At 36.8% G+C, this 19,670-nt stretch overlaps 2 protein-coding genes and 1 pseudogene across 2 annotated transcripts in view; 2 read left to right on the forward strand and 1 right to left on the reverse strand.

The window, feature by feature from the left end:
- The window catches only part of LOC106966042 (olfactory receptor 52Z1P-like), an 89,456-nt gene that overhangs the window by 15,531 nt on the left and 54,255 nt on the right, over nt 1-19,670 (reverse strand). The gene's annotated exons all lie outside the window — the stretch shown is intronic.
- Nucleotides 1,893-2,927, forward strand: LOC106966003 (olfactory receptor 51A4-like). The gene has a single exon (XM_015062080.3). It carries the CDS (start codon nt 1,974-1,976, stop codon nt 2,925-2,927), a length of 954 nt encoding a protein of 317 aa, XP_014917566.2. The 5' UTR covers nt 1,893-1,973.
- On the forward strand, nt 18,385-19,302 carry LOC106966043 (olfactory receptor 51I1-like; annotated as a pseudogene).

The raw sequence follows: 19,670 nt of genomic DNA on the forward strand, positions 1-19,670 counted from the left end.
AATATTTTAATATTAATCTTTTCTGTATAATATAATATTTATATATAATTTATAATATATAAAGCTCAGTATTCTAATTGCCTAAAGTCAGTCTTCTTATTAGGGGCCCTCCTTATGAGGTGCTGATTCACTCCCTCAGCTAAAACGACATGTTTTGTGAAACTCTTTTTAATAGACATTCTATGAAAGAATATAGTAGGATAGAGTAGACATTCACTACCAAGAATATGAGAGTAGGGGACTGAACAAGCATAGGTCTATACATCAATGCATGGAAATGTATATATTGTGATTCATTTGGGATCTGCTCCTTGAAAATATGTTTATATCTATAAAAAGATAACTTTGCTTACATTGACATGCTTTTAAAACAGCACAGTTTTGGCTGAGGGCAAAAAAAAAAAAAAAAAAAAAAAAAGAATGTCTCTTATGCTAATATTCCCCATCTCTAGCTTTTTTCCTGAAAAGGAATCCTTCATCAATCTCTGTTTAATTTTTCTTCTGGTTTTTCAATTTTGGGGCATACTTTTAAATGATATAATTTCACAAAAGACATTGTGTTTTGATTTCATGCTCTTCCAGGTCAGTTATATTACCTCCCTTCTTCCCCAATCTCACATATTCGAATGCAGTTACATCACTGTTTTGTTTCCGCTTGCAATCATAAACAAAAAAACTTAAATCTAAGTGTATTCAACCAATTATTTGTAATCTCTTCCTACCCTTCTTTGTAAGATAAATACATAAGTGCTAACTTCATTTCCTCCAATTATGCTATTTTTTGTTTGAGCATAGTTGACAGACAGTGTTACATTAGTTTCAGGCATAATACACAGTGGTTCAACAATTCTATGCGTTATTCTACACTCACCACAAGCGTAGCTACTCTCTATAGTAGCTACATATAGGTACTATATGTACTATATGTACTATACTACATATGACCATACAACACTATTACAATACCATTGACTAGATTCCCTATGTTATGCCTTTTATTCCCATGACTTATTCATTCCATGACTGGAAGCCTATATCTCCCCCTCCCCTTCACCCACGTTTCCCAAACCTCCAACTCCCTCTGCCATTAGTTTGTTCTCTGTATTTATAGGTCTCATTCTGCTTTTTTGTTTATTACTTTCTTTTACAAATTCCACATCAATTACGCCATTTTTAAGATATTTACTGAAGTATTGTTATTTACTTCCTAGTAAACGATATCTATGTTTTTAAATAGATGTATTTCAAATTTTATTCAATAAATTATTTGTTAATATTTGAAACTATTCTAGCACCAGCTAAGATATAATAACAGTATCCACTTTAATGATTTTATCACTCATATTTCAAAAAATCAACATATGAATTAATTGTAAAAATGAAGGATGTCAGGATGTCACATGAACTTTTTTTAATGGTTTGAGGTTTATGTGGGTTATTGAAATATCCTATGCTTTATCTCTATAGGTAAAACGAACAGGAAAAATGACCAGATTTCCAGATGCCTGAATAGGTATGATGTTGATGTGGAGAAAGTGCAGGAATTTCTTTCAGAGTTTCAATTAAGGTGATTGAAAATAAAAATGGAAGCAAGCATAATTAAATAAATTAAGAAATAGAGTCCTCACAATAATTTTTTCTAAGCACTGATATAAAAAAGAAAATTATTTTCTTTAAAGAAATTTCAAGAAATTTTCATTGTCACTTGATCCATGTTGGAGTGTTCTAGGCCAAAGGAACTCTAGTAGCTCTTACCTTTTACTAGCAGTCATCCATTGCCCTAACTCCAGGTAGTTATTCAGATAAATTTGGAAACATTTTAAGAATCAATTCTTTGGTAGATAAGGATTTCTAGGATTAGTGCTGCCCCAGGGGAGTTAGGTACACTATGTCCTCCTATCTTAAAATCTGTGTTTTTCTCCTAAGAGAAATGCCTAGAAGCTCATTTGGGCTGGATCCCAAGAAATATCCTTATGGGTCCTATAAACAGTAGCTGGTTCCAGCCACCCACTCTTCTCCTAACAGGCATTCCTGGACTGGAGGCTGTACAAATATGGATCTCTATCCCACTGTGTGTCATGTATCTAATTGCTCTCCTGGGGAACTGCATCATCCTCTTTGTTATCAAAAACACCTCCAGCCTTCATGACCCTCAATACATCTTCCTATCGATGCTGGCAACCACAGATGTGGGTCTGTCTTTATCAACTCTACCTATGGTACTCAGTGTCTTCCTCTTGAATCACAGAGAAATTGAGTTCCATTCTTGTCTGACACAAATGTTCTTCATCCATATCTTCTCCTCCATGGAGTCAGCCATCCTGTTGGCCATGGCCTTTGACCGATTTGTAGCTATTCGCAACCCATTGCACTACACTGTGGTCTTAACCTCTCCTCGGATCATGGGGATGGGAATTGCAGCCATGGTCAGGGCTGTGGTGTTGATGGTACCCTTGCGAATCCTGCTCAAGCGATTGTCCTTCTGCAGGGATGTTATTCTATCACATTGTTACTGCTACCACCCTGATGTTATGAAGCTGGCCTGTGGCCCTGTCAGAGTCAACATCATCTATGGACTGTCTCTTGTGCTCTGCTCCTTTGGAGTTGACTCTGTGTTCATTGTCATTTCATACATCCTTATTTTGAAAACAGTGCTGGGTATTGCTTCAGAAGATGGTCAGCTCAGAGCGCTTAATACTTGCATTTCCCACATTTTCACTGTCTGCATCTTTTATGTGCCACTCATTGTCCTGGCTCTAATTCATAGGTTTGGTACATTCACATCTCCTCTTCTCCATGTCACCATGGCCAATCTCTTTCTCTTCTTGACCCCAGTCCTTAATCCCTTGGTTTATAGCCTAAAAACGAAACAGATAAGGTCTGCAGTACACAAGGTACTCAGGGCCAGGAGAAACTTGCTGAAGTAGTCAAGTTTGGCTTAATGAAAGTGACATCCTGACTCTCTCTTTACCTTTCATCTGTCTGTTTCCCTCTGGGAAATACATCATCATTTCAAGGATGGTTTTGTGAGAGTGGAAGTATTTTCTTTTTGTCTGCCAAGTGGATGGTATTATTTTGGTTATTGTCTTGATGCAATTTATTATTTACTGTTTTTTATCTAATTTATCATCCACAAAAGTATTGTGTGAAAGATCTTACTGAAATAATTTTTATATCTCTCTTCTACTTAAATATTTGAGTTTAAATAATTAAGTGATTTACAATTAGGTATAAAATAAAGGTCAAGTTACTAACATATTTTAGAAAGTTTTCCATTTTCTTATCCCCACCTTTCTCTCCAGCCTCTGACTACACATTGCCACTTTTTTTCAAACTGGATGATTCAGTGTGTTTTTATACATATACACCAACTTCCCAAGACTCTAAGCATTTACCAATTGCTTGGCTTGAAATTGTAACACCAATATTAAACAAAAATTTTTCTGGGGCACCTGGGTGGCCCAGTCAGTTGAACATCTTGGTTTTGGCTTGGGTCATGACCTCACAAGCCCCACATTGGACTCCATGCTGGCAGCATGGGGCCTGCTTGGGATTCTCTCTCTTCCTCTCTCTCTCTCTCTGCTGCCCTGTTCATGATCTCTCTCTCTCTCTCAAAATAAATAAATAAACTTAAATTTTTTTCTGTGATGAGTTTTTCTAACATTTTAGTAGAGTTGTCATTTCTCTTTTCCTCTCAACATAACCCACTAATAATTTTATTATAATACAGTACAATTTTACTTACATCTTCATGTCTATCGTCCCCAATTAATTAAGAATTGTTGTGGGAAGGCATTGTGTTGCTTTATTCTAAATCTCTGGTATATACCTATTTAGTGTATATACCAGTGTATATACCAAGTGTATATACCAGTAAATCTCAATTGTTTTCTTTAATAAATGAATGAATGTCTGTGAGCATAAGTAATTGCATTTGGCAATCATGACTCTTACCTGCTAACATAACTACTGTTTAATTACCCTCCCCTTCTAAACAGTCAGGGGCCATGTCTGTTGTTTCTGTCATTGCATCTTCAGTACATAGTGGAATATATGTAATATTGTATACAATGAATGCATACTAATACATAAACTAATAAATATGTCAATTAGAGATGTCATTGGTATTTTGTTGTACTTTTAAAGGTATGACATTTACACATTAAAATGTAACTATAAAACAAGTGAGGGAAATCTTTAAAATGATGTATTATTGAAAGAAGACAGGAAATTGAGTTATTGGATGTCTACTTCAAACTCCAAACTTTTAACTACATTACAAAAATTAGCCTCGTTTAAACCAAAGGAAGTAAATTTTATTAGCTCCATTTTAAAGGAAAGGAGACAGTTAAAAGATACTAAATAATATTTCAGTATCTCCCCAATCAAAAATTATTGGAGTCAGAATTAAAAACCACCACATATTATGTAAAATAACACATAAATCCTGCCATAGCCTAGTGTTTTTTGCCCTATATAAGATTTAAAGATATGTAGACACATAGGTGTCATTGAGACCCATGTATTTAATTGCAGTATGTTAACCTAATTTTATCTGTATTAATGTTCACTTACATTAGACACTACAAATTTCCTGATTCCAGCAAACCCTGTCTTGTTCAAAAATACACTATTTTTCTTGTCACACTATGTCTGCATAAAGCATACAGTGCCCAAGAAAGCTACCCACTGTAGAAGTAGGACTTAAACTCACATCCATGTTCCTTCAAACATCATGCTCTCAACTTCACCACATACTGAAGTCTAAGAAGAAAATTGCCAAAATGTATAGCCTTACCACATTGTGAAATGTGAGTGTATGTGGAGGTCAATGTGTGTATATTTTTATTTGCTCTCTTTTTAAAGAAATATTGGGATATTCTTTTTGAAAGACAGATGGACGAGGCAATTAACAATCATCTTCTGTAAAACATAAATTAACTACAATTAGCTAACACAATGGAAAAATTATCTTGTTCTTACGAATTTCTACTTATCTATGAAAAGAATCATTCACGAACACAAGTGAAACATCTGATAATTAAGGAAGGGCTTCTTTTAGTGTTCATTAGACATCAGAACTTGAAAGTTGTCTCTTCTATAGAAGTTGATCATTCTGTTGAGAGTTGATCAATGGATGAAACGCATTGTAGTATATGCATACAATGGAATATTATTCAGCCATAAAAATGAAGTATTGACACACTGTAGCACAGATGCTCCTCAGAAACATTATTCTAGGTGAAAGAAACCAAACACAAAGTGTCACATATTGTATTATTTCATTTACATGACATATTCAGAACAGGTAAAAGCATAAAGACATAAAGTAGATTGGTGTTTGTGAGGGGCTGGAGGAAGATGAGAATGTTGATTAACTGCTTAGTGGAGATGAGGTTTTATTTTGGAGTGATGAATATATTCTGGCACCAGGTGGAAGTGATGAATGTACAAGAATATGAATGTACTAAATACTATTGAGTTGTACACTTTTAAATGGTTGACTTTATGTATGTGAATTTCATTTCAATAAAAAGAAAAAAGGAAAAAATTATTCCTTAGACCAAATTCGACTGATATGTTAATGTCCAAAGAGAGTCTGGGTCAGTGTCCTTAAAAAAAAAAGTATTTATATTTGAAAAAATAACATCATTTTAGGAATGGAACGATAAAATATGGAATTTTGCTCAGTGGAATAGACTAAACAAAAAGATAGTTCTGAGAGGCGGAGAGTTTTGGGTGATTATCATGTGTCCAATACATATCCTTCAAACACCTGGCTCTCTTTTCTTTTTTTTTTCCTTTTTTTAGAGTTTATTTATTCATTCTGAGAGAGAGAGAGAGAGAGAGAGAGAGAGAGAGAGAGAGAGAGAGAAAGAGTGATAAAATCCCAAGCAGGCTATTCCCCTAGCCCTTGACAAACTACCATTCTACTTTCTGCTTCTCTGAGTGTACTTTAGATTCCTGATATAAGTGGAGTCATGTATTATTTGTTCTTCTAATCAATATATTTCACATTTGCAAGGATTTAAGAGTATAACAATGATCCAGCCAATTACTTATGATTTGGAGAGAGTCTATTGGGAAGAAACAGAAATGTAAATTGATATAGTGTGTATCATGATAGGGGTAAGGTCAGAGTACTGTGGATTATACAAAAAAAGCAACTAGCCTAGGATTTAAGGGTCAAGAGAAGGTTACTGCAGAAGTTGAGATGAGAAAACGGGTATAAATGACAACAAACAACATTTAGTCAGAGGAAAGTAGATCAGGTATATTGGGAAAAGTTCACAGAATGTACAAACACATGGTAGTAAGACAAAACATTTTGCTTACAGGAAATGCAAGTAATACAGTGTAACCAAAGGAGATACTCTGGAGTAAGGGTGACAAAGGGCAATATGGCAATGTAATGTTAACTGATATATTAACATATTAATTCTAATAATTAATTATCTATCTTTTATTAGCTGATTCTATATTTTTCCAGGGCATTGAAATGCTCTGCTTGGGATAGACTGATGCCCTCAGACTATTTTCACCATAACCAAGGTCACACTGGTGATCTGTTAGGAAATAATTTCTCATACATCTTTTTGAAATTATTTAACAATTATTAGAGTTCCCACTGTTAGGACCCTTGCCTTGAAATGGATAGTATTTCATGTAGTTATTTTTTCCTGTTATCTTTCATAAACCCCCACCTCCACATACACACACACACACACACACACACACACACACACACCATGACACCATGCTCCCAAATAGGAATTCTTTAGTTTCAGTATGGCCACTGCATTCCACGACCTATTACTACTTATTTCTATGCATTGTATTTGGAAAAATAGATGTATGCAAAATGGGAGGTGGGTGAACACTGTAAATGTTTATATCAATATTCTGCACTCCCTTTGTTTTAGACAGTGTTAGGTGGTGAGTAATAAATGTAAAACACCTTTTTTTTTTTTTTTGGCAAAATCGGACTGGGTGATTTCAGACAGTTTGAGAGAGAATCTGTGTCTTAATTTCATCTACACACTGCATTTAACTGATAATTTTCCTTTGTATTATACAGGTTATTTCTTCAATTGCATTTCCTTTCATCAACATAGAGCTTTTTTATATGAAGTCTATCAGTTGATTCCTGCCTTAGGTTTTCTCTATTTCATTCTTCTGTAGTTTCTTCTAACGAGATAGCCCTCAGTTCCATACATACAATTCAGAGGCCAAAACATGATGATTTCTTTCTTGTTGCTGCCTGTGTGCGTGCTTGTGTATCAGTACTGCATGCACATATCTCTGTTTTAGACTCTAGATCCCTCTTGTACTACTGGTAAATGCATACACAATAAAATAGTTGGAGTAAAGAAGATTGCACATTCCTAAAGTCATCATTAAACTCCACCATTTTTCACCTTGCACATCCCATTCATGATAAAATCTCTTTTTATTGCTTCTGCTATTGCAACAGAGCAAGACTTTTTAATCTCTAACTTAGAGTTGATCTTTACCAAGTAACTAAATTATATCCCAGAGCAAACCCTAAAAACATTCCTAGGAATGCAAAAATATACAGTAACCAGATTTACAATGTGTAGCATTTAATTAAATAAATATCAGACATACAAAGAAGGGAGATGCAGCCTATATAATAAGGAAGAAAACATGAACCAAAATTGACCCACTTGGATGACTGAGAGGATGTCATAGTAGAGCTAAGCTTAGGAGTCAATAAGCCAATAGAAAAACTGGATTCATTGAATTTTTTGATGTTATAGAAGGTATATAGGAAATCATCATCTAGTTATTAAAAGATAAGCAAGGATTTTCTCAGTTAAGGATGAAAAGCTTACATCAGGTATAGGTATTGGCAAGTCAAAAGCATTTTTGAACTAACATATAGTATTCAGAATATTGAAACTAGTTTCATAAGACTAGGGTACCAGAAAAGGTAGACAAGTCAAGGGAAGCCTAGCATATCATATACATTAGATTAAGTTTATCATATCAAAAGTGGATTGTATTGCAAAAATTCTAAGTGAACAGTCAACATGACAGTATTTGCTTTACAAAGTTTATACAGCAGTGTAAATAGTTGAGGCATGGAGTAACATTACATGAAGAAAACTCAGCTATTGCAATAGATAAAGAGATAAAAAAAAAGCTTGAATTAGTGAAAACTACAGAGATAATAGATATATAAACCCATTTAACATATATTTAGGTGGTAGAGTGAATTAAATTAATGAAAATTAAATGTGGGTAAATGTAAGAGGACTATAGAGAGATAATAGGATCATTATCTTCTCTATAACAAAATAAAACTTCCAATTTATGTACAAAGGGAATTTAAAAGAAAGAAACATTTGGAGCAGAAGTTCATGAATTTGAAGACTGCTGTCATGCTGAACATATCGACGTACATACGCTTATCTGGAGATCAAAAAGAAGTGGAAAACTTCTCAAAATGATTAACAAAATGTATTCAGTAATTATGTTAAAAGCAATATATAAACTAAAAATAGTAGAATCTATTGGAAACCAGGACAAACGTTCTTCTCTGCAGAGCCTGGATTTTCACATATTAGGGGGAATGGGAAGAGTTTTCTTGAATTGAGCCAATGCTTGGGTAAATGAGCAATAAAAAAAAAAATATGAACTTACTGCTATGACTCAGGAACTTGGCAATTTGACACAGTTAAAGTAGTGTAGCAGATATAAATATTCTCAAGGAGATTTCAGTGCAGGAGACAAGGAAGACAAAAAAATAAAATGAAATTAATAAAACACAGTGGAAAGAAAAGAGATAAACTAGGAAGTTAGAGAATAGGGTGGGGGATTTGTCAAATTCTTTGGACTTCTCACAAACTTGCTGAGTTAGAAACTGCATTTGGAAGTGGAAGAATACTAGACTTGCCTGTGACAGTGGGGTTGTCATGAACACTGTCCAAGGATCCTTCATCTGTCCCCGTTTTCTTCTCAAGATGTTTGAAACCGCATGTGAAGGAAGAAGTGGGAATGCATAGTATATTATGACTATCTAATTTATACCTTTATTTATAAAAGCTATAATTTATACCATTTCATTCTATATCCACATTCTACACCTAAAATTACAACAAAGTTCATCAATATTTGCAAGATCCTCCACCAGCAAAAAGATGACGACCTGCTGACACTCAGATAATGGTCAGCACTTTTTAATAATAAAATATTCTAAAATAATGTGTGTACATTTTTTAGACACAATGCTATTGCATACTACAAAGACTAAGGTACAGTGTAAACATAACCTGGTTGTGCACTGGGAAACCAAAAATTCTCTTGACTCACCTTATTTCAATATTCAATTTATTGCAGTGGTCTGGAACCAAATCTACAGTATCTCCAAGATATGCCCATGTATTTTTTCATTATTTTCTATCTAAAAGTTTATGTTATGCTATTTTAAATAATTTAAATATTCCATAAAATTTCTTATTTTACATTAAATAGCTTAGGTTAAAAGTCCATGAAACTAGTTTACAAAGTTTCATTTTTTCTAATAAAATATCACATAGTAAAAATTGTAATAAATAATGACTTTATAGTGCTTAATACCTGCAATGAAATTTTCAGATACAAAACAAATTCGAGCTTAGTAAGGAATTTATTTTAAAAGATTATTGCAAAGGGAGTAGCAGACTGTTGCAAGAGGGAGAGGGCTGTGACTAAAACTGCAAGCATCTCAAGGATTAGGCAATATATTCTCTTTTTTAAAAAAAAGAATATGTATTAATTTTGAGAGAAAGAGAGAGAAGGAGTCAGGGAGGGGCAGAGAGAGAGAGGGACACAGAATCCCAAGCAGGCTCCATGCTGTTAGAGCAGAGCCAGACATTGGGCTCCATCTCAGGAACCATGAGATCATGACCTGAGCATAAATCAAGAGTCCTTCACTTAACAGACTGAGCCACCCAAATGCCCCAAGAATATATTTACTTTTCTTCTTTTTTTTTTAATGTTTATTTATTTGAGAAAGAGAGAAAGAGGGAGAGACAGAGCACGAGTTGGGGGTGGGGTAGAGAGAGAGGAGACACAGAATCCGAAGCAGGCTCCAGGCTCTGAGGTGTCAGCACAGAGCCTGATGCTGGGCTGGAACTCATGAACCCATAACGTCATGACCTGAGCCCACATCAGATGCTTAACTGACTGAGCCACCCAGATGCCCCAATACATCTTCTTTTATAGAGAGGAGTGAGCTAGACTAGGAAGACCGAAGTGTGAGGAAGTACAGATGAAAATGTGGTGTGATTGGATAGGGAATCAGAAAGTGTTTTACCCTGAGGCCCACATATTCTCCAGGGGAGCTATCAAAACTCAGAGGCCTGGGGGAGGAGATCAGCTTAACCACCATTTGTTGAACAAGCATTAATATGCTCTGACTGTTCGGTGGGGACAAAGCAGTTTAGCTAAATATATACGAGGCAAAAAAAAAAATGGACAAGGGGAATATGAGTGGTCTTTGTCTGGTCTTGTTATGGGTAAAAAGGGGGGCATCCATGAGTTTCATCTCTGTCATATGGGGAAGGGAGGTTGTTTGCAGAAAGCAGTTTTCCCAAATACAAAGGGTGTGGGGTAGCTTGATCATTTGTTTTCCAGGATGACAGGGGCTCAGGTACAGCTCAACATTGTCAATTGTATTATTTTCTTTATATGTTTGATGTATTAATACAAATACCCATTTCATAGGCATGCAAATAAAGGCACAGTGAGCTTCAGCCATTTGTTAAAGGACACCAAAGGTGAGTGGCCAAGTCCAGTGGAGCTTTGTCTGCAGGCATTCTGACTGCAGAACCTTTTAGTTTTCACATTCAGTGACCCTTAAGCTTAAATACAGTCAAAAAAACTTGGAATTACATTTTTTAATTTTTTTGATGTTTTATTTATTTTTGATAGGGAGAGAGGAAGAGAGAGAGGGCACGAGCAGAGGAGGGGCAGAAAGAGAGACAAACACAGAATCTGAAGCAGGCTGCAGGTTCCAGGCTCCAAACTGTCAGCACAGAGCCCGTCTTGGGGCTCAAACTCACGGACTGTGAGATCATGACCTGAGCTGAAGTTAGATGCCTAACTGACTGAGGCACCCAGGTGCCCTGAAATTACATTTTTAATTTCTGTATAAACATGTTGGATGAACCTGGATAATTCACACCCCTGCTCAGTGTCTCCCATCTATAAAATAATGTATCAGGATGGTCTTTATAATCCCTTTTCATTCCAGCATCTATGAGGAAGGGACTCATCAACAACTGAATTGACATATTATTTATTTGTTTTTGTGGGGAAGTGTTCTTTCAATAATCTTGCAGTCTTTTCATTTATCCAAAACTATAACAATATGCTTTAAATTTGGTCTCAGAATTGGTCTGGCTGGGCTAACATCTGTGTACTTGTGTTCTCTCAAATAAGTGACAGCGTTTTTCTGTCTTTCCTAGGTGCCTTGGCCCCAAATGTGAACAAGGACTTTATGTATGGAGACCTGAAAACAGTAAGTTACTACAGCTCAAGATGGGTAGGGGTTGGTTAACACTGGAAATAAAAACACTCTTATAGTGGTTGAATTTAAGGCAATCATGATGAGTATGATTCAGATTGACATTTTGAAAGTTAAAAAACAATTTTTTAACTAAAAATAATAAATTCCAATCCCTTGTCCTTATATTCTTCTAATAATTCACACACACACACACACACACACACACACACACACACGCATGCACACACACACACACGCTCAAACATGACACTAAATTTTCAACAGAGAAAAGAAACAGAACTGAAATAAAATGAAAGCATTTATTTGGGGGTCTCAGAATTCCAATTCAGGGAACCAAAGTCCAGGGTTTCGTTTTTAAAGACAAAAGGCAATGCCCTTATACATTGTTAAAGAATTTTTGTTGTTGTTGGAAGGAGAAAACTAATCTCTGCTAAACAATTGGGTTCTAAGGCTATCAGAAAGCAAAAGTCTATTACTGTGGCACTGGAATATTTCGGTTTGGCCCAGTTCAAAACTTCGAGGTTCCAGTGGGTGAGAACGTGCATAAGGTTCACCTACCTCCTCAATCGCCTCCTGCCTCAATTTTCAAACCCCCTGACATAAGTTGCCCCATTTTATCTCACCTTTCACAAAAATCTCACTATGGATCTAGCTACTTCCATTATTTATTCACAAAAGTGGTTTTTGCTAAAAATGACTCTGTACAAGGACAATGAAAGGACATTTTGCTGAGCTTTTTTGTTTTGTTTTTTCACTACTTACTTCCTGATCTTATTCCCTTAGGGATTCTGTGATCTAGGACATCACAGGCCTGGTCAATCCTCAAAGGAAGTGGAAGAGACAGAAGACCTTTTACTGCCTTTTAGCTATTCCACCTGAAAGAGGGAAAAATGCCCCAAGTATTATGCATGGTCCAACAGATGCTACTGTCTTTCCTAGGTGCCTTGGTCCCAAATGTGACCAAGGACTTTTCTGACTAGACTTTATGTATGGAGACCTGAAAGCAGCAAGTTACTACAGCTCAAGATGGGTACAGGTTGGTTAACACTGGAAATGAAAACACTCTAATAGTGGCTGAATTTAAGGCAACCAAACCATTAAGATTGCTAATTCTCTCTTTTGTTTATGTGTCAGCCTTTACTTTTCATTCCTTTCCATATACTCATTATCCATTTACTCTTTCTCAAACAATTTTTTCTGATAGTTAAGTCCTTACTGAGTTAAATCATTTTACTAAATGATCTAAATGGTCAATGTCGTACATAGTTTACAATAGTATGATTTACCCTCTTTTGCAAAACTAGAACAGAAACTAACCTACTTTATTTTGTTGGAATATTTGAAGAGAACATATGGGATGAGTGTTACTAGATAATTTTTTCTTATTGCTCCTCACACCTGATCTGTGGAGTCTTTTAACAACCAGCAAAGCATCCTCCCACCTCAACCCAGGAGTAATTAAGAGAGACTATTGTTCCACAGCTCTCAACTGACTTGCAAAAAAAGGAGATTCTGTACCTGAGCAGCTCCTTCCTTGCCAGACTCTCTCACAGTGAGCATATGATCCACCTGGCAGTTTCTGAAAGTTCTTTGTATATGTATCATGCAGAGTGATGAAAAACAGTGTGTAACTTTAATAACGCAATTCTACAAGGGCACCTGGGTGCTTCAGTCAGTCCAGTGACCAACTCTTGATTTAGGCCCAGGTCAGGATCTCAGGGTTCAACAGGATCCAGCCCTACCTCGGGCTCTATGCTGACAGTGCGGAGCCTGCTGGGGATTCTGTCTCTCTCCGTCTTTCACTCTCTCTCTCTCTCTCTCTCTCTCTCTGTCCACCCCTCCCCCAAATAAATAAATAAATAAATAAATAAACATTTAAAAAATAATGCCATTCTACAGTTGAACGAATGTGTAGACTTTGATCTTTGAAAGGTAGGTGCTCTCTTTCCAAATCCCCCACCCCCACCTGATTTTCTTAAGACCTATCCACCTCACTCCTTTCTTAGAGTTCCCTTCTTCCACCAGTGCACACTCTGTTGTCCTTTTATTTTGAAGTTTCTCCATCAAAGGCAGTGTGATAGATTGTAGTTAATCCATTCTACAGAACAGAATATTGAGGAACAGAAAGGTTAAGCAATTGGTCCAAGATCACAAATCTAGTAAATTGGAGGGGAGGTGGTAGCAGGATTCTGATTTGAGTCTCTCTGACTCCAGAGCGTAAGGTCTTAAACCCCATTTTAAATCGTCTTTCTCATCTCTGTTATTTTGTGAAAAATCTTATGCTATGTTTGTGTAACTTATATTTTTATAGATTTTATAAATATAAACATATAGTTTATATTTTTCCACAACCAGTTTCTCATTACCCATTCACTCCTAGATGCTTCCTGTCAGTCTTGCTTTCTGGTGATTGATTGATTGATTGATTGATTGATTTTGAGACAGATAGGGGGAGAGGGGGAGGGCCAGAGAGAGAGGGCCAGAGAATCTGAAGTGGGCTCTGTGCTGACAGCAGTGAGCCAGATGTGGGGCTCGAACTCACGAACTGTGAGATCATGACCTGAGCCGAAGTCAGATGTTTGACCACCTAAGCCACCCACACACCTCTGGTGTTCTGTTCTTCTAGAACCACTTTTAACAACAACCTCTCTAATCACCAAGAACAACATAGGGGATTTTTCAGTTCTCGTGTTTCCGTTACAGAACATTTATTTACTTCCTTTGACTATCTATTTGTTGAAACCTTCTCATTATTTTATTTCCAGGACAGTCCACTCTTCCGCTCTCTTTTTTTCTTAATCTACTCCTGTGTATCCTGTGCTTTCTTGCTTGTTTCCTCCTCCAAGTTCCTGAGTATGGACATCAACTAGACCTCATTAGCTCTACACCTTTTGGCCATCCTTCCCATTACAGACATCATCTATTCCAAAATATAGCTATAAACGAACTGAGATACCTTTTCCTGTCAATCTCTAAGCCAAGAACTCAGACTCAAAATCTTAGCATAAAATGAGAGTGGGGGACTTCTTGCTACACATCTAGTTAACTAAATCCTGTTTGGTTTCCCCCCCCCCCCCCCGCCACCGCAAAACACCCTTGCCTCCATTTCTCCCTAGTGAATCAAATATTCTTATTTAGGTTTTTACCACTTGACCTTTTAATGATTATAAGAATTGCCGAGGGGTTTGTCCTGAGACCACACAGCCTTACATACTAATGTGTTTTGGGTTCTGATACTTGGTAGAAGCCTCATTATGCATACCGCATCCTCTTTACCCTGACCTTATGGTTTCCAACAAGACTCCATTCTACCTATTCTATCTTATTTAACTTTCCCTCTTTTTACAACTCTTCATTCTATTCAGGAGGATATTCTCGGTGCTCTTCCCTTATAAGCCTTATTCTGATTTCCACACCTTTGCTCTTGAAGTCAATCAGCCTGCAATTATTTCTGATTTTGCCTCTTCCAATTAAAGTTCTTCATCAGCCAATGACAAATTACATTTCATTCTCTCCTTGAATCCTTCTATGGCTTTTCAAGTCCTCATTTACTTCTCTTTCAATGTATGCCTGCTATTTGCATATTTGTTTTATATAATTTAACAGAGGAGTGTTGTTGAAAGAGCACAATAGGACAGAAAAATTAGGCTTTTCTAAGGGCTGACTGAAAGTCATGTGACCTTAGGAATTATTTACCCTTCCAAGCCTAATTTAAGGTTTAGTGTGCTTTTGGTTTTTGTTTCTCTTTGTTTTCTTTGTTTTGTTTATTTTGATTGTGTTTTTTTAAATTTTTTTAATGTTTGTTTATTTTTGAGAGGGGGGGGAGGGGCAGAGAGAGAGGGAGACACAGAATCTGAAGCAGGCTCCAGGCTCTGAGCTGTCAGCACAGAGCCTGATGCGGGGGTCAAACTCATGAACCACAGGTCATGACCAGAGCTAAAGTCAGACACTTAACCAACTGAGCCACCCAGGTGCCCCAATTTTGGTTTGGATATAGTAAGGCTGGCTTCCTCCTTGCTGGGGTGAAATTATAACCAAATAAAATAATGTTTGAGAAAAAAATAGTGAAGTTCTATTCATTGTGAGAGTTCATTATACAATGTCTTTCCTTGTTCATAGTTTTGAACTGATGTGCTTTCCCCCAAATATATTGTACTACATCAGGAACTTTAGAACAGGGATCATAAGTTGCATAGCATCTGTTATCAACTGCAAATCATGGAACAATATGTGGTACATATTAAGAGTTCAATAATATTTGGCAACTGTGTCTCACAGTTTTCTATTGTTCTGTCTCTCATTGCACTTGTACAAGAGTCTGGGTCACAATAATTGCCATTCTTCAGTTGTCCTTTATAAATTTCCTCTTTTTTAGTACTGATGCATAGGGGCACTTGTACCCCAATGTTTATAGCAGCACTCTCAACAATAGCCAAATTATGGAAAGAACCTAAATGTCCATCAACTGATGAGTGGATAAAGAAATTGTGGTTTATATACACAATGGAGTACTACGTGGCAATGAGAAAGAATGAAATATGGCCCTTTGTAGCAACGTGGATGGAACTGGAGAGTGTGATGCTAAGTGAAGTAAGTCATACAGTGAAAGACAGATACCATATGTTTTCACTCTTATGTGGATCCTGAGAAACTTAACAGAAACCCATGGGGGAGGGGAAGGAAAAGAAAAAAAAAGAGGTTAGAGTGGGAGAGAGCCAAAGCATAAGAGACTCTTAAAAACTGAGAACAAACTGAGGGCTGATGGGAGGTGGGAGGGTGGGGAGGGTGGGTGATGGGTATTGAGGAGGGCACCTTTTGGGATGAGCACTGGGTGTTGTATGGAAACCAATTTGACAATAAATTTCATATATTGAAAAAAAATAAATTTCCTCTTTTTTAACTCCTTTTATTAATTACATTAATCTTCTATTATTGTTTCCTTTATTTAACATTCTACTTCTATTTTTTAAGCAGGAAGTTTGATGTAATATATATTGATGTAGGACACATGGTTTGAAAATGATTCTTAGCTGCTAGCAATTGATTCTTAAATAAGTGACTTCTACTTCCTATGCCTCTAAAGTGACAGGGAACTCTGTTTTGCTTCTAAGGTACTGGAGATAAATGCTTGTTTGGGAGCTATAAATAGCCAGTGGCCATAGCCATTAAAGCAATAGACTTATGTCAGATAATCCTGCCCAGCAACTCTCTGCACAGCAACTGTTGGTTTTATACAGACACACTTTTCCCCAAAATGCTATGAAAGCATTCTCATGGCTGTGCTTACAACAGAAATGTGTTAAGGTAGCTTGGTGTCCTGGGTGCCAGGTTTGTGTGGTTTATTTAACATTTTTTTTTTACATTTATTTATTTTTGAGAGACAGAGTGAGACAAAGTGAGAGTGGGGGAGGGGCAGAGAGAGAGGGAGACACAGGATCTAAAGCAGGCTCTGGGCTCTGAGCTGTCAGCACAGAGCCCAATGCAGGGCTCGAACTCATGAACCAGGAGATCATAAACTGAGCCGAAGTCGGATTCTCAAGCGACTGAGTCACCCACGCGCCCCTGTGTGGTTTATTTTAGCCTAGCGTGTCCTGTGTTGATTGTGGTCTGTCCCACACAATCAATTCATTATAATTATAATTCATGTATTAAGTTCTTGCTTTATTTATAGATATATTTTATATCACTCTTACTGTGTTACATATGTATTTGCTTATTTGTTCGTATCTGTATGTCACACCAGCAAACAGTAGCTTGTATGTAGGCAGAAATCATATCTTAGTAAATTTTGTATCCCCAGAAGTAGTAATGTATATTTTTTGTATTACTTAAGAATATTTAACTTGAGTCCAAAAAACAAGATGATAAATGGAGTATAGATTAAACTCATGAGATACATTAAACATAGATAGGGAGTAAATTTATAAGTAGCTTAGAAGATATCATATGACTAAGATATAGGCATCATTCACCAATTATGGTAAATGTGGATAGTAGGTAAGTTATAGGAGCTATTAAACAACATGTTAAAGATAAAACATATGGAATCTATGATAAACAAAAATTTTATTTATAGATAAGAAGAATAGAAAAAAAATCATAAGGCATGATAATGCCATGTCTAGAATGGCGGCTGTGTGATACGTAAATCAGTCAACTATTAATGACATCCGTTGTGGTTTTGTCCTGGTCCCACATGCTCTCAGCATAAGAAATGCAGGTAAAATTCATAGATACTCCCCAGTCTTATTGATGAGCTACAGCTGTGGCCATGCATGCATGATGCTGTGTGCCTGATAAAGTGTGAGTTGACCCCAGGTACCTTTCATCTATAGGATTCCCTTTGCTCAAACCTCAACTCTGGTGATCTTTCTAACATGATCAGCAGAGAGACAGAACAGAGAAATATTTCATAATCTAGCATTCAGATACTGTGGACCTTCCTTCCTACTTGGATGCAATTCTATGTGTATTAACACAACCCCATCTCTGTCCTCCTGCTTCTCACTGTGTGTTTTAAATTAACTAAGTAAATCATGTGATTGGTGAATATTACTTTGTTCTGTGAATGTTTCTGTTCAAAACTTCCTTAGTTTATCTGGTAGTGTTTTTGAAGGCTACCATTGCATCCACAAAATTGCCCACAGGATAGCAGTTACAAATCACCTAAAAATTACTCATATAGGCTTTTTGAATTAAACTACATTCTACCCTATTCAGTTTGCTCGGCATGCAACAGATATTTAGTTTGTTTCTGCCTCTAGACTCTCTCTTCAACCACTGAATGAACTTGAATTAATTTACCACTTGATTTTCCTACACGTGTTCTCTTTTTTAGGTTTAGCATCATGCTTATGTTCAATGGCACCTACTACCAGCCACCCTTCTTCCTTATTTCAGGAAGACTCATATCTGAGTCTCCATCCAACTGAGCATCACGTATATAATTGCCATCCTGGAGAACCGCATCATAATTACCATAATACACAAGAATCCCAGCCTTCATGAGCCTCAGTATGTATTCTTATCCATGTTGGCAGCCACCGACACAGGCATGTCAGCATCTACACTGCCTAATGTACCTAATATGTTTCTCCTTAACCACAGGATTGAGTTCCATGGTGCCTAGCTCCGACGTTCTTCATCCACACTTCTCTTCTGTGGAGTCAGCCCTCCTGTAAGCCATGGCTTTTGATTGCTTTGTTGCCATACGCAACCCGCTGTGCTACACTGTGGTCCTGACCCATTCCTGCATGACTCAGGTGGGATTGGCTGCTACGGCTCGAGGAGTGGCACTGATGGCCTTCTTACTCATCCAGCTCAAATGGCTTCCCTTCTGTAAGAACATCATCCTATCCCACTCATTCTGCTTCCACCCTGAAGTGATGAACTAGCTTGTGTGTCCATTCATGTGAACATCACCCATGGGTTGGCATTGGTTCTCTGCACCTTTGGTGTTGACTCTGTCTTTATTGTTTCTGTCTTATGCTTTGATCTTGAAGACAGTTCTTGGCATTGCTTCTGGGGAAGGATGACTTAAGGAACTCAACACACGTGTCTACCACATTGTCATGGTCCTCATTGTCTAGGTCCCACTTATTGGCTTAGTTCTGATCCACAGGACAGGCAGATACAACTCCCCTTTACCCCACATCACTATGTCCAACATTATCCTTTTCCTCACACCTGTCCTCAACTCTATTGTTTCTAGTGTGAAAAGAAAACAAATTAGAAGTGCAAAATGTAGACTGTTTGCACTTAAGTAGGTTGATGGAACAGAGTAGGATCCCTTTGAGGGACTGACTGAAAGTTACCAGGGATATTGAAAAAAGAAGAACCAACAGACATTATTTTCCTGTGTGCTGAGGTACTTCCTTTAGTACATCTCTGTATGGTTTTATTGTAATTTTTCTAGAAATATAGTATTCCTCTCTGGTTTTAAATATTTGATCAAGAAAGATGCCCAAAACCCCTTTCACCTTCACTTATGTTTTTCATTCCTGGTGTTTACAGCACTTACCTATGAGGCCATTTCAATCTAAAGAGTCCTACAGATACTTCTATCTGAGATTCCCACATGTATAGCTATATGGCTGAAATATTATTTAAAATAAAATATTTACATTGTTATGCA

The sequence above is a fragment of the Acinonyx jubatus genome, chromosome D1 (assembly GCF_027475565.1).
Source record: "Acinonyx jubatus isolate Ajub_Pintada_27869175 chromosome D1, VMU_Ajub_asm_v1.0, whole genome shotgun sequence".
Taxonomy (NCBI): domain Eukaryota; kingdom Metazoa; phylum Chordata; class Mammalia; order Carnivora; family Felidae; genus Acinonyx; species Acinonyx jubatus.